This window comes from Colius striatus, chromosome 5 (genome assembly GCF_028858725.1).
Source record: "Colius striatus isolate bColStr4 chromosome 5, bColStr4.1.hap1, whole genome shotgun sequence".
NCBI lineage: Eukaryota > Metazoa > Chordata > Aves > Coliiformes > Coliidae > Colius > Colius striatus.
The window spans coordinates 18,605,284-18,624,902 of record NC_084763.1 but is presented as its reverse complement, the minus strand read 5'-3'; the positions used below and the strand labels follow the sequence as shown (position 1 = coordinate 18,624,902).

Genomic DNA, 19,619 nt, shown 5'->3' with positions numbered 1-19,619 from the left:
CTGTGATTTTGGAAACTTTATGATAGTTAGGAACCAATCAAAGTAAAGGGCAAAATTAAGAGATGGACATTTTATGCATGCTTTTGTTGGCAAATGTGATTCTTTTGTTTGAGGTGTATAAAAACCCTGAAAACGGTAAATAACAACAGCTATCCCCCGTGTTTTCCCAGCACTGCATAATAAAGAAGTGCCCACTTATCTGCATTCCTGTGTAGATAAGAAGATTGCAGATCCCTCAACAACTTCAGAAGAAAGGAAAGAACCTGGCTCCACCAGCAATGTTCTTACAGCCCTTACCAGAAATTTCCTTTTCTGCTTCCAGTGGCTTCCTTGTGCATTGGTGGCCACGTGTGCTTCAGTAACAATTCTGATGAGCTCCCATTCCTCATCCGTTGGCTCTGGTTTGTGCCCAATGGTTTTCTGCAGCTCTTCCCGACGTCTCTTCTCTCGATTTTCTTCTATCAGCTTCCTCTTTGCTAACCGTTTGCTGTCATCCAATACCACTAGCAGGGGAAAAAGCAGATAAAAAAGGCAAGAAGCTCATACAGATGTGTGAACTCTGTTCTTTTCTATCCCTGATGTACTAATTGATTACAATCAGTAAAAAAGTACTTTGGTAAGACTCACAGTTGACACAGTTCTCTCATTTCTCCCTACCAACTTAATTTTCTCAGAAGCCTGGATTGCAAAGAACTACTTATCCTTCTGGTAATGTTCTGTATACTGCCATTGCCTTCAGTTTCTTATTCCAACAATAAAATTAATATGTAAAAGCTTTCCGAGGACTCAAAGTGCTCCCATAACAATTTTGGTGTAATCCACATTGAAAAAGATGTACTTTTCTTTAAGATAGTATCAGCATGCTCAGTGCTCTGAGTTGTGCAGAACACGTTCTTGTAAACTGGCAGAAGGTAATGTAGATTTAATAAAGTTGGAGTACTTATTCATAGGAGGCTCAATTACCTGTTGCATGACATAATCAGAAAATATCTGCCTTCGTCTCTTCCCTTAAACCCTACAAATGGTGGTATTCTGTAGCATTTCCCTACAGCCTTGCTTCTTCCAGCGATGCCAGACGCAGGCCCCAGGGCTGGTTTTATCCCATTTTCCATGCAAACACAAACAGGCTACTGAAACACTCCATCCTGCTAGCAGAGGAGGACCACTCTGATCCTCAAGCAGCAACAGGCAGGCAGGGCCACCAACAGTCTTGCTTACATGCTTCTGTCCACACATTTTACCTCAAAGACTGGAGAAAGTTTTCTCCAGTTTGCGCATAGTTGGCCTGTCTGCTGCTCCTTTGGCACCCATGTAGGTGCAATCCACAAAGGCGATAGCAGCTTTACAGTCATAGAATCACAGAATGGTAGGGGTTGGAAAGGACCTTTAGAGATCATCTAGTCCAACTCCCCTGCAGAAGTAGGTTCACCTAGATCAGGTCACACAGGAACATGTCCAGGCAGGTCTTGAAGACCTCCAAGGAAGGAGACTCCACAACCCCTCTGGGCAGCCTGTGCAAGGGCTCCCTCACCTGAACAGTAAAATAGTTTATTGTGTTTAAATGGAACTTTTTGTGTTCCAGCTTCATCCCATTACCCCTTGTCCTGTTGCTAGATACCATTGAAAAAAGAGATGTCCCAACCTCCTGACATCCATCATTTAGATATTTGTAAATAATAATGAGATCCCCCCTCAGTGTCCTCTCTTCTAGACTAAACAGACCCAGTTCCAGCAGCCTTTCCTCCTATGAAAGATGCTCCAGTCCCCTGATCATCTTGGTGGCCCTGAGCTGGAATCTCTCCAGAAGTTCCCTGTCCCTCTTGAGCTGAGGAGCCCAGAACTGGACACAGGACTCCAGATGAGGCCTCACCAGGGCAGAGCAGAGGAGGAGCAGAACCACCCTCAACCTGCTAGTCACACTCTTCTTGATGCATCCCAGGATGCCATTGGCCTTCTTGGCCAATTTATTATCAATCAGGACTACCAGGTCTCTCTCTGCAGAGCTGCTTTTCAGCAGTTCGGTGCCCAGCCTGTACTGGTGCATGGGGTTGTTCCTTCCCAGATGCAGGACTCTGCACTTGTCCTTGTTGAACCTCATGAGGTTCCTCTTTGCCCAACTCTCAAGCTGGTCGAGATCCTGCTGAATGGTAGCACAGCCTTCTGGGGAATCAGCGAGTCCTCTCAGTTTGGTGTCATCAGGGAAGTTGTTGAGAGTACACTGTCCCCTCATCCAGGACTTTGATGAAGATGTTGAACAAGACTGGTCCCACAACTGATCCCTGTGGAACCCCACTGGCCACAGGCCTCCAACTCGATTCTGTGCCATTGATCACCACCTTCTGGGCTCTGTCATTCAGAGTGGACAGTGGTCCACTCATCCAAGCCACACTGCCTGAGCTTTCTGATGAGGATGTTATGGGAGACAGTGTCAAAAGCCTTGCTTGAAGTCAAGGTAGATGACATCTGCTGCTCTCCCCTCATCTAGCCAGCTGGTTATGGCATCATAGAAGGCTATCAGTTTGGTCAAACAGGATTTCCCCTTGGTGAAGCCATGCTGACTCCCCCTGATAACCATCTTATCCTTCATATGTTCAATGATAACATTCAGGATGAGTTGTTCCATCACCTTTCCAGGGATGGAGGTGAGGCTGACTGGCCTTCAGTTTCCTGGGTCGTCCTTCTTGCCCTTTTTGAAGACTGGAGTGACATTGGCCTTTCTCCAGTCCTCAGGCACTTCACCTGTCCTCCATGATTGTTCAAAAATGCTGCAGCTACTGATCAGAACTAGACTGGGAGAAACTTCTCACTCTGTACAGCCACTTCCTGGCTGATGCTTGCCGCTGTCTGCTGTGTCAGGCTGGGCTGGACCAGTGACCCAAGGATATCCAGCCCCTCTCCTGAAGATCTACCCGGCTAAAATGAAATCACACCACTCCTTCTATTTCCCTCTAGAGAGAAGGCACTGTTACATATTATATTAACAATGAAACATATTTCTGTTGTTTATTGGGCCTGTTTTCCTGTCAGTTCTGCAGAGTCAACAATCATTAACATTAATGCACATGGGAATTTATGTGACTTCCAGTAGCACTAGATGAAGTTATTGGTGTAAATCCCTATGCAGTGGCAGGAAAACACAGCCCCCAAGGGTTAATCTTACAGCCATATCTTCTAATTCTTTAGAATGAGAGTCCAATTCTTTGCAGTAGATAACTTCCTCAGGGCTAAAAATAAAACAAACAACTGCAGGATGACTCATACAACGGCATTCAATCTCATGTCCTCTAGAATTTTCTAAACAAGATGTTTTTTTCTCAAGCATAGTGTCCATCCAGATGCATTTCTCCCTCCTCTCCACCAAAGGGTGAACATTCCTACCATTACTCAGCCTGGTAAGGCCAAGAGAAGGTGCAGTCTGGTGAAGGATAAACAAAAAATTACAGCCTTATGGAAGTGGTTTGATGAAATGAACATAGTTCCCCAGAACAAGTTATTAAAACTCAAAAAGTGCTGGTAGTTCTGCTTTACTTTAACAGTCTTCACTAATGCATGTACTTTAAGCAAACACAAGCATTAAAAAAAAGAAAAGAAAGAAAACCAGAAAAATATACTTACAATCTGTTGCCATGCCAACAAAGATACATTTTTTGAAGCGACATTCCTGGCACTGATTTCTTGTTACTTTGTCTATCACACATTTTCCTTCATATTTACAGGAATAGGTTGGATGGAGGTTTTTCTGAATGGTTCTTCTAAAAAACCCCTAAGTGTAATAAATAAACACATTGGAAAGCATTAGCATTGTGCAGTCTTTTCAAATTGGAAGCCACTCTGGTTTGGTAGGTATGTACCTAAGTATGCAAGGTAACACAATTCATTGCATCAAATTCTCAAAGAGGAAAGAAAGACAGTTTTATAGTCTATGGCACTTCTTTTCTGAGTTTCATACAATGTTTCCTCCTTAAAAATTAAAAATATATAGACATGATATGGAAGTAAAGGCATAAGAAAAGCTGTCTTGAGGGACACATACTGTCTATATGTCTTCTCAAAGTCTTATGCTTCTGTGTGTTAATTTGGTCTTGTATTTGAACTAGCGAGTTTATTTTGAGCCCCTTTCTAAATTACATAATAATTTTGAGAGATATTAAGAGACATGAATATATTTTCAATTAAAGAGCAGCGTCTGCAAACAGTATCAACAGTCATGTGTAAAACATGAAGAACAAACAGCTCTACTCGTTTCCACCAAAGCCAAATAACCAACCAACCAACCAAATCTGGGCAAGACTAAGAATTTTACAAATACAATTTACACAATGTTAAACAATGGATCCATAATTTAAAAATTATCTGTATTGCCAATTGCAACATGGATATGAGGTCAGACAACATGGATACATGGATATGAGGTCAGCTCATGTGAACTAATGTAGCTCCACTGAATTATTTATACACACCATAGACCCTGGCCTTAGCTAAAGAAATCAGGTACAACTTATCTCAGAACATTATGGGCCTGGTACTAATTTCTACATACTTTTCCCTTGAACTCTGCAAGAGCTGGATAAACTTCCCAAGACTCCAAGACACAGATAAGAGAGGTTTTAAAGCAAGAAATTTAGGCTTCCCTTTAATTTCAAGTTTCACCATTGTTTGAGATTGTCTACAATCAACAATGCAGCTTGGCACCACCTTGACATAGAGAATTCACTGCGACTCTGGTCCTGTTTGACTGAGGCCACTGAGAATGGCAGAGCAAAATTTAAGTGAAATTTTACCTAATGAATAATCTCTTCAGCTGAGATTTTATCTAATGAATAGTCTCTTCACTTCACTAGGTGAAAGGTCTGGTTTTAATCATGTTAAATAACACCCAGTAAAATCTTATAGCAGCGTGTAATTTCTTTTAACACAGAAAGTAAAATTAAGACATATGGATCGGTCTGTATTTAAGCTTCTGCTCCTAACTCCAGTGAAAACAATAAGGGTTCTTGTCCTCACTGTAATTTTATCTTACCAGAGATTCAGCTCAAGCTAAGAGCACAACTCTTCCCTAATAACAGTAAGGCCTGAAATCTGAATTAAACTGATTTGCTGTCATGGTTTTGTGTGGAGCTGTTTCTGGCAATGGGGAAGAGGCTGGAAAGATGGCTCCTGTAAGAAGTTGCTCAAAACTTTCCCTGGCTTTGAGTCAGATCCACTTCTGAGGCTGAGCCAATTGAGTGCCTTCATGATAACTTTTTAAGAAGCAGCTAGAAGAGGAGAGTTGTTCCTCTTCTTCTTTCTTTTCCAGCTAGTGGTAGTGGAAAGAGTTGGAGAGAAGTGACCATGCAGATCCCAAGGTCAGCAAGGAAAAAGAGGAGGTGTGCTTGGAGCAAAGACCCCCCTGCATCCTGTGGAGAGGAGTGATGAAGCTGAGAGTTGTTAGCAGTATGTAGAGGACCCCACTCCAGGGGTGGTGACTGTGCCCCGAGGCAGCCGTTTATTTATGGGAGGGCAGCATTGCAGCAGAAGGTGCCCAGAATGCTGCTGCTGCTGCAGAGGAGTCCCACACTGGAAGAGTTTTTGAGCAGAAGCTGAAGCTATTGGGAAGAACCCACGCCAGAGAGGTTCATTAAGGACTGTGTCGTGTGGTAGGGACCTCGTGTTGGAGCAGGGGAAGAACACCAGGAGTTGTCCTCTGAGAAGAGAGAAGCGAAAGAGCCCATCTGTGAGAGACTGACCACATCCCCAATTCCCTGGCCCCCCAAGCCATGTAGTGGGAGAAGGTAGAGATATTGGGAGCAATGAGCTGAGACTAGGAAGAAGGAGGGGAAGGAGATCTTAAAGTGCTGGTTCTATTTCTCTCATCATCCTGCTCTGTTCTTGCTTTCTGTTCTGCTCTGTTTCTTGTAGGTAGTAGAATAAACTTTTCTTACTTTCCTTACTTTGCCCGGAACTGTAATTGGCAGAGAGCCCTCCCTGCCCTGTTCTTGAGTCACAAGGTCCTTGGTTATCTTTTTTCCTCTCATCTTGCTGGGGCCTCCACCATTCTAAGGAGGGTGGGGTGGATGGGGGGCAGTGAGCAAGAGACTGTTGTAGGTGCTTTGTTGCTGGCTGGCTCTAAATCATAACAGTTGCATAAAGCATACATGTGAGCTTTTGCAAGACTGGGACCTGTTGGGTTGAGTCACAGTCCAGAAAAATGCAGCAAGATGTCCTTATGTGGGGTTTGGATCAGATCTCAAACTCTCATCTAACCAAAAACTGTATCTGGATCCACACTCAACCCTGCAACATGTTTCTAGAGTCAGGATCTGCCCCGCTCCTCCCTCAAGATGGCTCTGGACACAGGATAATCTCTAGTTACAACAAGAGATGGAGAAATTTCTGATGAATCTCAGGAAGTGGTACTGAAATTCTGTTTTCACAGAATCATAGAATCTTAAGGGTTGGAAAGGATCTCGAAAGATCATCTAGTCCAACCCCCCTGCCAGAGCAGGACCACCTAGAATAGGTCACACAAGAACTCGTCCAGGTGGGTTTTGAATGTCTCCAGAGAAGGAGACTCCACAACCGCTCTGGGCAGCCTGTTCCAGTACTCCCTCACCCTCACAGTGAATTAATTCTTCCTTGTATTTCTTTGGAACCTCTTATGTTCCAGCTTATACCCATTGTCCCTTGTCCTATCATTGGACAACACTGAGAATAGCCCGACTCCATCCTCCTGACACCCACCCTTTACATATTTGTAAATATTAATGAGGTCATCCCTCAGTCTCCTCTTCTCCAAGCTAAAGAGTCCCAGCTCCCTCAGCCTTTCATCACTAGGGAGATGCTCCATTCCCTTCATCATCTTGGTGGCCCTGTGCTGAACTCTCTCCAGCAGCTCCCTGTCCTTCTTGAACTGAGGAGACTAGAACTGGACACAATATTCCAGATGTGGTCTCACGAGGGCAGAGTAGAGGGAGAGGAGAATCTCTCTCTACCTACTGCCCACATCCCTTGTAGTACACCCCAGGATGCCATTGGCCTTCTTGGCCATGAGGGCACATTGCTGGCTCATGGTCATCGTGCTGTCCCCCAGGGCCCTCAGGTCCCTTCCCCTATCCTACTGTCCAAGAGTTCATTCCCCAGCCTGTACTGGTATATGAGGTTATTCTTTCCCAGATGCAAGACTCTACACTTGCCCTGGTTGAATTTCATTAGATTTCATTCCACCCAACCCTGCAGCCTGTCCAGGTCTTGTTGAATGGCAGCACAGCCTTCTAGTGTGTCAGCTATTCCCCCAGTTTAGTATCGTCAGCAAACTTGTTGACAGTGACTCTGTTACCTCATCAAGGTCATTAAGGAATGCATTGAACAGAACCGGTGCCATCGTCAACCTCTAAGGGACTCCACTATATACAAGCCTCCAACTAGACCCTGCCCCATTGATCGTAACTGTCTGCCTTCCTTCCTTCAACCAGTTAACAATCCACCTCACTACCTGATCATTCAGCCCACACTTTCTCAGTTTTGCTGCGAGGATGCTCTGTGAGACGGTGTTAGATGCTTTACTGAAATCAAAATAAACCACATCCACTGCACTACAACAATCTATCCACCTGGTCACATCTTCATAAAAGGCTATCAGGTTGGTTAAACATGACTTCCCCTTGGTAAAACCATGTTGATTGCTCCTAATGAACCTCTTGTCCTTTAAATGCCTGGAGACAGCACCCAGGATAAGTTGTTCCATCACCTTCCCAGGGATGGAGGTGAGGCTGACCAGTCTGTAGTTACCCAGCTCCTCCTTCTTACCCTTTTTGAAGACTGGAGTGACATTTGCTCACCTCCAGTTCTCAGGCACCTCTCCTGTTCTCCACAATTTACTGAAGACGATGGAGAGTGGTTTAGCAATGACTTCTGCTAGCTCCCTCAGCACTCGTGGGTGCATCCCATTGGGGCCTATGGATTTATGCACAACCAGACTATTCAACTGATCCTTAACCCAGTCCTCATCTACTAAACAGAACTCCTCCTTTAACCTGACTTCCTCTGGAGTCTGGGGCTCCTGAGGACAGTCTCCAGCAGCATAGACAGAGGCAAAGAAGGCATTCGGTAACTCTGCCTTCTCTGTATCCTCTGTCACCAGGGCACCTGCCTCATTTAACAGTGAGCCTACAATGCCTCTAGTGTTAGTTATATCTGCAGTGTATTTCAAGAAGCCCTTGTTGTCCTTGACCTCCCTTGCAAGGCACAAGTCCAATGAGGCTTTAGCTTTCCTAGTTGCCTCCCTATAGCCTCTGACTACAGTCTTTTATTCATCCCAGGTGGCCATTCCTTCCTTCCATGATCTATAGACTCTCTTCTGCCAATTGAGTTTGCCCAACAGTTCCTTATTTAACCATGTGGGTCTCTTGGCTCTCTTTCTTGACTTCCTACCTTGCATTGGGACTTAACACAGCTGGAGCTTTACAATGGTAAAGCTCTTCATCGCCTCTGTCAGGACCAGTGCACTTCATCATCGCATTTCTTCTCATTTCTCAGAAACTTTCTGCAAAAACCCTTTTTGATCATCTCTGGATATAATGTCATAAAGAGATGCTCTCTATATTTGTCCAAATCAGAAGCATTATTTTCATCAATAAGAGAATAGGTATTTAATTATAAGGCAATTACTTTTTTTCCTAAATTCCTTAACTATGCGACTACACAGTACTAGAAGTAACTAGCACAGTCCAGAGAAACATTTCATTGATGTCAGAACTCACTGTTGGTTTATTATTGTTTAAATTTCTTGCAATTTGCTCGTAAGAAATCATGTGAGGATGCTTTGTTCATGAAAGCACTTGCCAAAGCAAATTTTTGGCTGTCAGCTCCGATTATTGTTGTTATAAAATTAAAGTGATTTTTAGTGGAAGCAACTAGTAAATTTCAAATTAATTGAGAACTGATTACATATAACTTTGCTGATAAATCATACAACTTGAAGTGTGTATGCAGATCTTCCAAAACATGGATTGAAATTGTCTACACAAAAATCCCATCTTTTACAATGAACACATTTGCGAAAAGAACAAGTCAAAACAAAACAGTCTGTTTTTAAGCCAATTAAAAGTAGGAGCAAGAAATTAATTACTTTTTGCAAAATGTTAGCTCAGTTCCTTGTGCACATAATCATTATTTTAAATTATACATCAGACAGAAGAACTGTATCTGAAGATAAAAGTAGATCTTGTATGCTTTATCTTTAAAATAGTCGATTGGCATAAAAATAAATAATTACTTCAGTTGGAGTAACAAAAACCTTAGCAGGAAAGCCAGAGAGAGATATAGCTGTTCAGCCAGGAGCGAAACATACTTCATAAGCCACAGTGTTGCTTACTTCTCATTATATCTTAAGTCATATTCATATATTTTATGTATTGTTATCACCTGGTACATGGACGATGGTACATGCAAACTTAAAAGAATCACGTGTTGAGTTCCACAGGCTTTTCTCAGATGTAAGTATTGTTTTCATACATGTTATGTGTGTATATGTATAAAACTATTATTAATATTACCACAAATCTGCTATACATAGGATATTTAGGTCTTTGTGCATCTCATAAACGTAACTTTGGGCAATTGTTGGGCAATGAAGCAGCTACCTCAACACAACAGTTACTGTGCAGGGGGGCCCTAAAGTCAATCCAAACACAGAATCTCAGATCCAAATATTCCAGACTATGAGGATGAATGGAACATGAGTTTTGTGGCTTAGTCTCATGACATTAGTCTATGATGTGTGGTCTTATTTGTTTATAAAACAATCATTTTTTATTTTCTGCAGGAAAGAATAGCTTTCTTACAGGACCTCAAGCTATTCAGACAATCCAAAGTGATGGATGTTACTGTCATAAGATCATGTGAAAGGGATTTTGATTTTTGCTGCTTCACAGTGACAATGGGAGGTACTGGAATACTGCTAATTGCTACAGACTCTTCATGGCCATAGGTAGAATCTAGCTATTCCATAAACAGCTTCACTGGAGTGGCTGGGAGTATGCTGATGTACATAGGCTGAAAGCATGGCCAAAGAAACATTAAAAAATGGAAATGTAAAAGTTAATAGTTAAACAACAGCAGAAATCTACATTTCTCATTTTCTTTTCAGAAACAAACACTGCAAAAATCAACTATATTCCTTATGCATATGAAGAGCAGTGGCATAGCCAGATACGTCTTATCATCAGTACTGGATGTTCTCATTCGCTTCTAATCTGTCTTTGTTTTTTATTTGACAGCACAGTTCAGGAACTCTGTATAATGGAGGAACCGGAGAGCTATTTCTGATTCCCACTTTCCCACTGTGCCATTTACCTTGCAACCTTCGCAAGTGATGCAGCGATAATGATATCCGGTGGCTTTGTCCCCACATACTACACATAGCTCATCCTTGTCTAAGTAACTGGGTATATACCCTGTAAAGAAAAAGAGGATGTGACATGTAAACTCAATATAAAAAGATATGATACATTTCATATAAAAATATTACATTAAAATCCACATCAGATTTTCTCTGCCAGCCCCACACCTCTGAACTCACTGAATTTCCTGAACTAAATGCTCAGACTATGTCACAGACTTCTTTAAACATAGCTTATAATATCTTCTAATTTCCAGACTGGTTCAGCATCTACTGGTCAAGAGAAGTTGGAAACCGATTGCTCTCTCCTGAGTGAAATACTACCTTAGAAAGAGAAATACATTTATTTTTATCTCAAAGGCTTTGATGGGAAAAAAATAACAGCCAAGTGTACAATAAATTTCTCTTTTCTGTTTCACACAGCCCTGAATATATTTGTACACAGAAGATGTCAGTCAGGTTGCAGGATGCCTTGGGGATCTGGCAGTAAGAAATAGTCACTGAAAGATCATTTGTTTCAAACAGCTCCCCAGGTGTGTTTAGAGAAGTACCAGTAACAGACAGCCCAAGCTGTATTGATCATACCTGACCTGGGTGTGTTCCACAGGAACATTTATTGTGGCCGGAATTTAGGGCAAAATATGTGGGCACTCAAATATGTGTGTGTGTATGTGCATGTGTTAGAATAACATTTTCTCTTCTGAACTGGTTCAACAGACACCCAAAGAGTGAAATAAAATATTACTGCTATGAAAAACATTGCCAGTGCTTGGTTCTTCTCCCACAATGACATTTGTTTTGATAACATAAACACATTTTCAATTTGAACAAAAAAGCAAAACAATTATGATGGCAACCAAAAAATAATCCTAAACTAACAAGAACTTTTCAAAGGTAAATTACAAACATTTCAAAATAAGTGTTCCCATAACTCTCGTAGTTATGATACATAACTTTTCCTTCTGAAAAAAAATCTCTCTGTTATGACCTAACAGAGATCTCAGATTCACTTTGAGAGGAGAGTGGAAAGTGCAGCTATTTCTGTACAGGTATGAGATCGTTACAGTGTAGTAAATATTTCACATAATCCCAGAATGACTGAGGTAGGAAAGCATGTCTGCAGGTTATCCAAATCCCTTGCTCAAGCAGGGCCACCTACAGCTAGTCACCCAGGACCACATCTAGTTGGCTTTTGAGTATCTCCAAGGATGGAGACCTACAATTCCTGGGCAACCTGTGCAAGAGCTCAGTCACCCTCACAGTGAAAAGCAAATATTATTTTATTGTCTTCAGAAGGAATTTCCTGTATTTTTATTTGTGCTCACCACCTCTTGTCCTGTCACTGAGCATCACTGAGAAGAATTCGTCTCTGTCCTCTACTTGATGGGGGACTAAGTATTTATATACATTGACAAGAAACTCCCCTTGAGCCCTCTTTGCTCCAGAACAATCCTGAACAACCCCAGTTCTCTCAGTTTCTCCTCACAGAACTGATGCTCCAGTCCCTTCATTATCTTTGTGGCCCTTTGCTGGATACCCTTCAGTATGTCCATGCCTTTCTTGTATAGGGGAGTCCAGAACTGGACCCAACACTTCAGATGTGTTTCAAGAGAACTGAGCAGAGCAGAAAGATCACCTACCTCAACCTGCTGCTGCTGGTGTTCCTAATGCAGACCAGGATGCTGTTGATGTTCCTTGCCTTCAATACACACTGTTAGCTCATGTTCAACTTGCTGCCTACCAGGAATCCCAAAGTACTTCAATGCAAAGCACTTTCCAGCCAGTTGAGACCTACCCTGTACTACTGCATTTATTATCCCTCCCACAGTGCAGGATTTGGCACTTCTCTTTGATGAACTTCAAGAGATTCCTCTCACCACACTTCTCCAGCCTGCCTGGGTCAATCTGAATGGCAGCATGCCCATCTAATGTACCAGGCTCTCCTCCCGGTTTTGCATCTTCTGCCAACTGAGGAAGAGCCCTTTGGATGTGGCTAATAACACTTGCAACTGGCTTGACGAACCCATTTGTAGCATTACACATTAGACACTCTAAGCTTGCAGCCTTTATGCATCCGTTACACTAGTATGGCTCAGGGGCTCAGCATGCCACAGTCACATCTAGGGCCACCAGTAACAAGACTCAGGGCAGCAGAAGGCTGTTGGTGAATTTTGAAAGAGGGCTGTCTGTCCTGGGACTAACATGCCAGAGGGTCAGTTCAGTAACAGCTTAAATGAAAGTGTTTTCCTAAGGCTCTGTTTTTCAGAGTTTCTCCAGAAATAAAAGCCCAAATCAGAGAGAAAATACTTGAAATTAACTGAGCTATAAAACACTTGAACTTTCTGGGAGCTAGTGACTAGATTAGGTGAAAGGAGGCAAGAAATATTTGTGTGGTATACTTTATGTCTCATTTGAGCATAACTATGAGAATCTCATGATGTCCAATGACAGGACATGGGACAATGGGTACAAGCTGGAACATAAGAGGTTCCAAAGAAATATAAGGAAAATTTCTTCACTGTGAGGGTGACAGGGCACTGGAAGGGGCTGCCCAGATGCATTGTTGAGTCTCCTTCTCTGGGGACATTCAAAACCCACCTGGACGAGTTCCTGTGTGTCCTACTCTAGGATGTTCTGCTCTGTCAGGGGGGTTGGACTGGATGATCTTTCAAGGTCCCTTCCAAACCTTTAAATTCTGTGATTTATCCCTCAGCTGTAATGCTGGGAAGCAGGAGCATTCTGAAACCATGTCTGGGTACCTGCATCACAGGTTTACCAATACCCCTACTGGCATCTGAAAGGGGAGTGGGATAACGAGCTGAGATCTTACTGATGTGTCATACAAAAGATCAGATTTACAATCAGGTTGCATTTCTCCATGATGAACAAGCTGTGCTTGGATAAAGACTGGTAGACACGTGGAGCTGGTTCTGTGATCTTGAGTGGAAAGAGACAGCAGGGTTTTGACTGTAATTTACATCACATTATAACATGGACATTATGGCAGTGGGAGATTAGCAGAGGCTATTATCTCCATCCTGCCCCTCTTCTGCTCACACCTGCCTCTGCACATGCAACACACACACAACATGAAACTGATACTGGCTGTAACAGAGTCAGCAAAGGGACACAGAATTTCCCACTAAATGTATCATGGCTTGTTATTGCTGGTAACTGCTTTTCATGAAACGCAGACTTAATGCAGCATAGACTATGTCCTCTAAAATTCAGTATCCCTGCTTTGCTTCCTCAATAATTACTTCTGAATTAAATGCCTTGATATTTCATTAAGCATATAATCTGGTTAGCAGTGCTCATGTAACGGCAGCTTTGTTCTATTGGAGGAGCAGGAGACCACTGGTCTAAACCGCTTCCTTAAATACATACAGTAGCTTGTACCTCCTTGGAGTTACATTACTTTATCCAACCCAGGAAAGAGTTTCCAATATGGCAGAAAAGACAAATCTCCTACAGAAACTCCTAGTCAGAATTAAAAATGGTATCTTTATATGCAACCACATCCCCCATTTTGCTGCACCAGAAGGACTAGGTGTCAGCTATTTAAGTTGTTTAAATGTTAAATATTATGTTCATCACTTTTGCAGGATTGTGTCGATGTCACAAGGTAAACACACATTTTGAACTCTTCAACAGATTTAACAGGAACATTATCCCAGGAAATCATTGCCAATAAAAGTGTGTAATAAACATATTTTCTCTTTCTGTTACAATCCTGCAAGTGGTATCTGCACTTTTGTATACTTCTAATCCTCCTCCCAGGTCAGAAACTGCTAAAAAGTAGGAAAATGGAACCTTCAGCAGTATTTTAAAAAGACATAATTCAGACAGACATCATGCCAAAAGAAATAAGGGGACTTACATTCAGTTCTTGCAAACTATAACGTCCATCATCAATAACTTCTAATAGTTGTAAATATACAGTCTGAGGTCTGTAGAAATTCAATGCAATTTTGTTTCTAAGACATGCAGATAAGCAGCCTCAGTGCATTTTTGTTGCTACTCAGAGGCTGAATGAGGAAACCATATTGGTCAGCATTGTGGAAGCTACAAATAGTGCAATGGAGAATCTCAGGGAAGCTGAGGATGGCAGCAGACTTGTCTGTCAGATAGTCTGAGGATTAAGCAGAGCAGCAAACTTCTGTCACTCCTTGTAGTACTTGGGGAAAAAACCAGGAGGAGCAGACTAATAGGGTCCTGTCTCTCACATCGTCAAGTACTTCAGCACCTTGTGTGTTTAATATCTCCAAATCAAAAAGAAAAGAAGCAGATGCTGTCTGGACATAGTAACCCAGATGCTCTCTTATAAAAGAATGATAACAGATCTCATGGAAACATTGAGTAAGTTCTTATTTCTGGAGTTTGTATTTCATCTTTTATTTGTTGGCCAAAGCCTACTACGTAAATAGCTAAGAGGAACCAATCTAAAGCAATACCAATCTCAATGAATTGTATAATAATAACCAATATTGTTCCTTGGTCTGTCAAGCCTCTATCTGCTGTATTCTCTGTATTCTACCTAGTGCGTTCACGGACTAATATTTGGTGCATCCCATATGATCCTCGAAGTGCGCTGTCAAGTATGACTTGACATTGTTCACCCCAATGCTCACCTTGGGTACTTGCTTTGAGTGGGGAATACCAATGAATGACCTTGACTTGCCACATCTGGTGTTTCCCCCACAGCCTAAAGTAACTCCTTTGCTCCCCAGACTCCCACCTGCCAGTCTGCCTAATCTTACCATCGTGGCAAGCTAAGTACTCAGCAGGACCAGTTGCCCTTATCTAGACAAATACATTGTATAATCCCTTATAACCAATCTTGATGGTGATTTATAGTATCTTTTAAACCGCTAACTGCAGCTTTGGAGAGATATGGCAGGAAACAATTCCATTCGATAGCAACATGCACGATGAGTAGCAGCAGCTGTAAGGACAGAACAAGGCCTGTCAGTCTATGCAGTCATCTGAGGTACTCTGTTTCATTAATACCGTATGCCCACACTCTCAAATTTCCATTTGCAGGAATGACATCTTAAAGCAGTATATGTGATCCTGCACAGTGTAACATATTGGAGAGACATGAATAAGACAATCGGTGGCTACTCTTGCCATGCCTTCCCACAACCAGGCAAAGAAAAGCTACTTGGATGAAAACAACTCCTGAAAAATGATACCTTTTTTTTCCCTCTGTACTCAGCACACATTTTAAAAAAACCTCCATGTTTTGAGAAAATAGCCAATTTAATTTTCGTTAATGTCTCATTGCACAGACGTTACATCTGTCTGTACAGATAATGTAATGTTGGCGGAGGGATTAAACTGGAACTTAAAAAAACTCTAGGACCCAAACCATATTTGACTATCGGTGATATAAGTGACATTGACACAAACAAATTATGTCTTTATACCAGATGTTCCTTATTAGCTTCTTCCTGGTTCACCACAAGCTTATATAATGCAAGCAGAAAAAGACTCTTTTTTTTTTTGCTATTGCATGAGGATACTTGTGTTTTAAGACTGTTATTCAGTATTTAGATTTTCACTGCATGCTGGCTGAGTCAGGAGTTAGATATATTCCCTGAAATCTTTCTTTCCCCCATGTGGTATGGTTTGTGTGACTAAAGACCACTACTTCAATGAGTTAATCAGCAAGCTCACATTCGCTTACTAGACACTGCAGAATGAAAATTAAAAAGATGAAATTAATTACTACCTTGAGAATCCCCAACTGTATTAGAACTGAAAAGAAAATTCATACTGCTGTTCTACTGATTCCATAGTCACATTGTAACTTTGCAAATTATGAAAAATTACAAGAACCATCCAGATATCAACCTTGCTACACATGTGTAGAAAAAGCTTGGAGTGCTTATCGGAGAAAGCACAGAGCTGAGTGAGAAAGAGCATATTTCATTCTTGTTTGTGCTATTGTCAATATTGATCTGAAAGGCTGAGCTGATACACTGAGCCTTGTTTGCCACTTTCTTTAAATTACTCCCACTGAGAGAAATTGCTTATTTCTCCATCGAGCTTGGAAGCGCTGAGAATGTTGTTAAACAGATTCACACACTGCTTGTTAGCAAAGTGGCTTGCTTGCTGCAATTTCCATCTTTGTTGACGTTCTTTGATTTATGGAATTACTAAAATTTGTCATGAGATTCTGTAAAGACAGAATTTGGAACATGCATTATAGTCTTTTCCTCAATGACTTTTCTAGGTATTAGCTCTGCTCTTTGGGCTGAGTCAGAAACCTTATCAACCATAACGCATTTTGCACAGATGTGCCGAAACATCTGAATTCAAACTGTGTTATCACTTCGACTGCTATGATCAGTACTGTACATGCATCCATTGCCAACTACAGGTACAAAATGCACTTTTACTGCATGAGAGTCAGACTATGGTATTTTTTTTTCCCCAAAAATCATTTAAATGTTTTTTTTTTGAGACCACGGCTCAGTATTACAAGTAACTTGTTTATTTAGAAATCTAAGCCTGACTGAACATCAGTTTTATTATTGACACAAAAACCAAGTACAATTTAGATCACTTTCTCATTCTTCATTAGGTTGTGGAAAGGTTACAGTAAAGGAGCTGAAAACATTTTTTCTACTGACATTTTTATTAAAAGAGAAACATATACTTCCAAATGTATAATGATTTGCTGAATAAGATAAATCTTTTTTGATCAGTCCTATCTCCTTAGATGGGTGCTCAAGAGCAAAATTAATCATTTTTAAGTCCAAAATAATTGTTAACATACTGGGAGTTGCTCTGCTGCAAAGGCCAAGATGAAAAATGCTCAGTGTTTTTGTAAATTGATTACATGCACACACACTCCCTACGCTGTTGAGGAGGCATTTTGACATAACCTCCATGTTGTGTTTTCTTAGCTATTCAGAAAGTATCCTAATGTTTTCAGGATGCTGAGAACTCAGGTTGGACTAATCTGGTTACATATTCCAGCAGCCATACAGTATGTACTTGCAGCTGCTCATAAATTGCCTGAGAAAATATAACGGGAAATAATGACAACAATTATAATAATAACAACAATGATAATTACTTTCAAAGGACAATTCTCTGACTGTACCAAGAGCCCTCAGAAAGGCAGCACCAAGCTCGCTGTGTATCTGGGAAGCGAGGTGAGACGGAGGGCAAAGGAGACAGCACTGCTTCAGCCCGACTCAAGAGTTCCCACCTGCAAATCCCATGGTTTGGGGGGCAGCCTCTGGTTCCTTCTGGTCTGCCCCTACAGAGCCTGAAGTTAAAGCCCAACCTCACAGATACCTGCAGGCACCTTTTGTTATTTTCTTCCAGGAAATGTCTGTGCAAATAGAAGTGAAAGCCAACTCTCATCCCAGTTTTAGCTCTGTAGACCTCTTTCCTACATTGTCCAAACACATTGAAACTGGGGATACTGAGGCTCACAGAACTTGGTACGTATTTATTTTGTTCTTTCCTGACTGCACTACCTCTACCCTGTCCCTGGGCACTCCTCCTTGCTGTACAGGTGGTATGAGGAGATCCGGGGACACTTTTGCCTCTCTGCCCAGCCTCTGCACAAGGAGAGGGTGGCACAGGCTCCCTTGGAATATCACCCATCCAGAGTGCAGTGCTACAGGCTCACTATGGCCAGTGGCACTGTAAGAGGGGAAAAATATTCCAGTTTAAGCTCCCTGGGGCAGAACTGGGAATAGCATCTTGTCCTCACAATTATGAGTCCTGTTCTGCTCATCAGATTTGCCAGTTTCCTATGCTAGGACCAGGGTCCAAAAGGGCTTCCTTAATAAAAAAGCAAGCTCTTGCACAAATATTGTGCTGCTACCTTTTAACAGTGTGCACTAAAGCACAAAAGGTAACAAAGCAACAAGCACATAAAAAGGTAAAACCACACCTGCACATCTTGATCTAGAGCACTTTTTTTTCTGTAAAATTCAAGTATTTCATCAGAATTGATGACAATCAGAAATTAATAGTTTTTAATGTACTGCAATAACAGAAGCAGCTGAAGTGCTTGTTATATTTTAGAATAATTGGTTATACTTTCTAACTATTTTTTTTTCTTTTAGTGACACATAAGGGGGGTGTTTGGTTCAAGTTTTTTATTTTCTGATTTGTTTTAGAGTATCATAGAGAATGAAACTCTCATAATTTGTTTTTTTCAGCATATAAAATGATTTTTTTTTGCTTCTCCGGGAAAAGAAGACTTTAACCATTTAAAAACTCACAAAAGTTTTGCTGGGAAAAGACTCCATGTGCTACTGTAAAGTACAATCTGATTTGAATAGCATATTATTGAGATTACTACAAATTTCAGGGGACTAACAGAAATACCAACTGCAACAATCAAGACTCCTCATGAACACCTGCTTAGGGACTTAATTTTGCTTTAATAGGCTATTATCAAGGCTTCTCTAACAAACTCCCTTGTCCCCCCCCAAATCAATTCTGGATCAATACAGACACACATGCCAGGTGTAGAGCCTTCTGTTCTTAGGACAGGATTAAAAGATTCGTTAGTTTTAAGATAGCTTGGTTAAAAGATGGAAATTAAAAAAGAAAAAGAGAAGATGCACATGTCCCACACAGTTTAGATCTCTTCTGCTTAACAAACTTGTCATTTACAAAGGTTTAACAGAAGGGAGGCAACTTTTTATTGATTATCCCAGTAATTCGGCTCTAAAGAATCCCAAAGCATGTTACTCAGTCTCCATGAAAGATCAATTAAAAGCCTGTTTGAGAGACAGCTTTCATCAAAATTCACTGCCATTTCTTAGTGAAACTGAGGTAGTAGAAAACTGGGGCAGATGAGCAGTTTTTAAAAACAACTCTGTATTCTTTCAATTTCAAACAAATCCAAAAACTTCAAACATGGCACGTCTGGTGAAAGAGCACTGCACTGTAATAACTTACTTGACGTTCTGATCAAAGTATAGAAATGATTATTTATAATCTTTTAATATTATGAAAAATGTATTCTTTCACTGACTTTCCAATAGCAAGTCTTTATTTTCTCTAAGTTAATCCCGAGTACCACTTTTCTTTAACCAAAAATAAGACACAGGAAAAGTCTATGAAGAGTAATAAATTCATTAGTGAAAACCCAACAGCAGCAGATAAATAGTCTTGAAAAGTGTTTAAAATGTTGCACAATACAGAAACATGCATTATCCACAACTACATTTTGCCTACAGTTTGATCATATTCTTATAGCTTC

General features: G+C 41.2%; 1 protein-coding gene across 3 annotated transcripts in view; it reads right to left on the bottom strand.

Moving 5' to 3' along the window:
• THRB (thyroid hormone receptor beta) overlaps positions 1-19,619 on the bottom strand; it is a 57,582-nt gene that overhangs the window by 15,435 nt on the left and 22,528 nt on the right. For all 3 annotated transcript variants that reach the window (XM_061997064.1, XM_061997062.1, XM_061997063.1), the window contains exons 2-4: positions 10,333-10,433; positions 3,616-3,763; positions 298-503 (exon numbers count right to left, since the gene is read on the bottom strand). In XM_061997064.1, the coding sequence (XP_061853048.1) occupies positions 298-503; positions 3,616-3,763; positions 10,333-10,433 (455 nt within the window). The remainder of the gene's footprint in view (positions 1-297; positions 504-3,615; positions 3,764-10,332; positions 10,434-19,619) is intronic.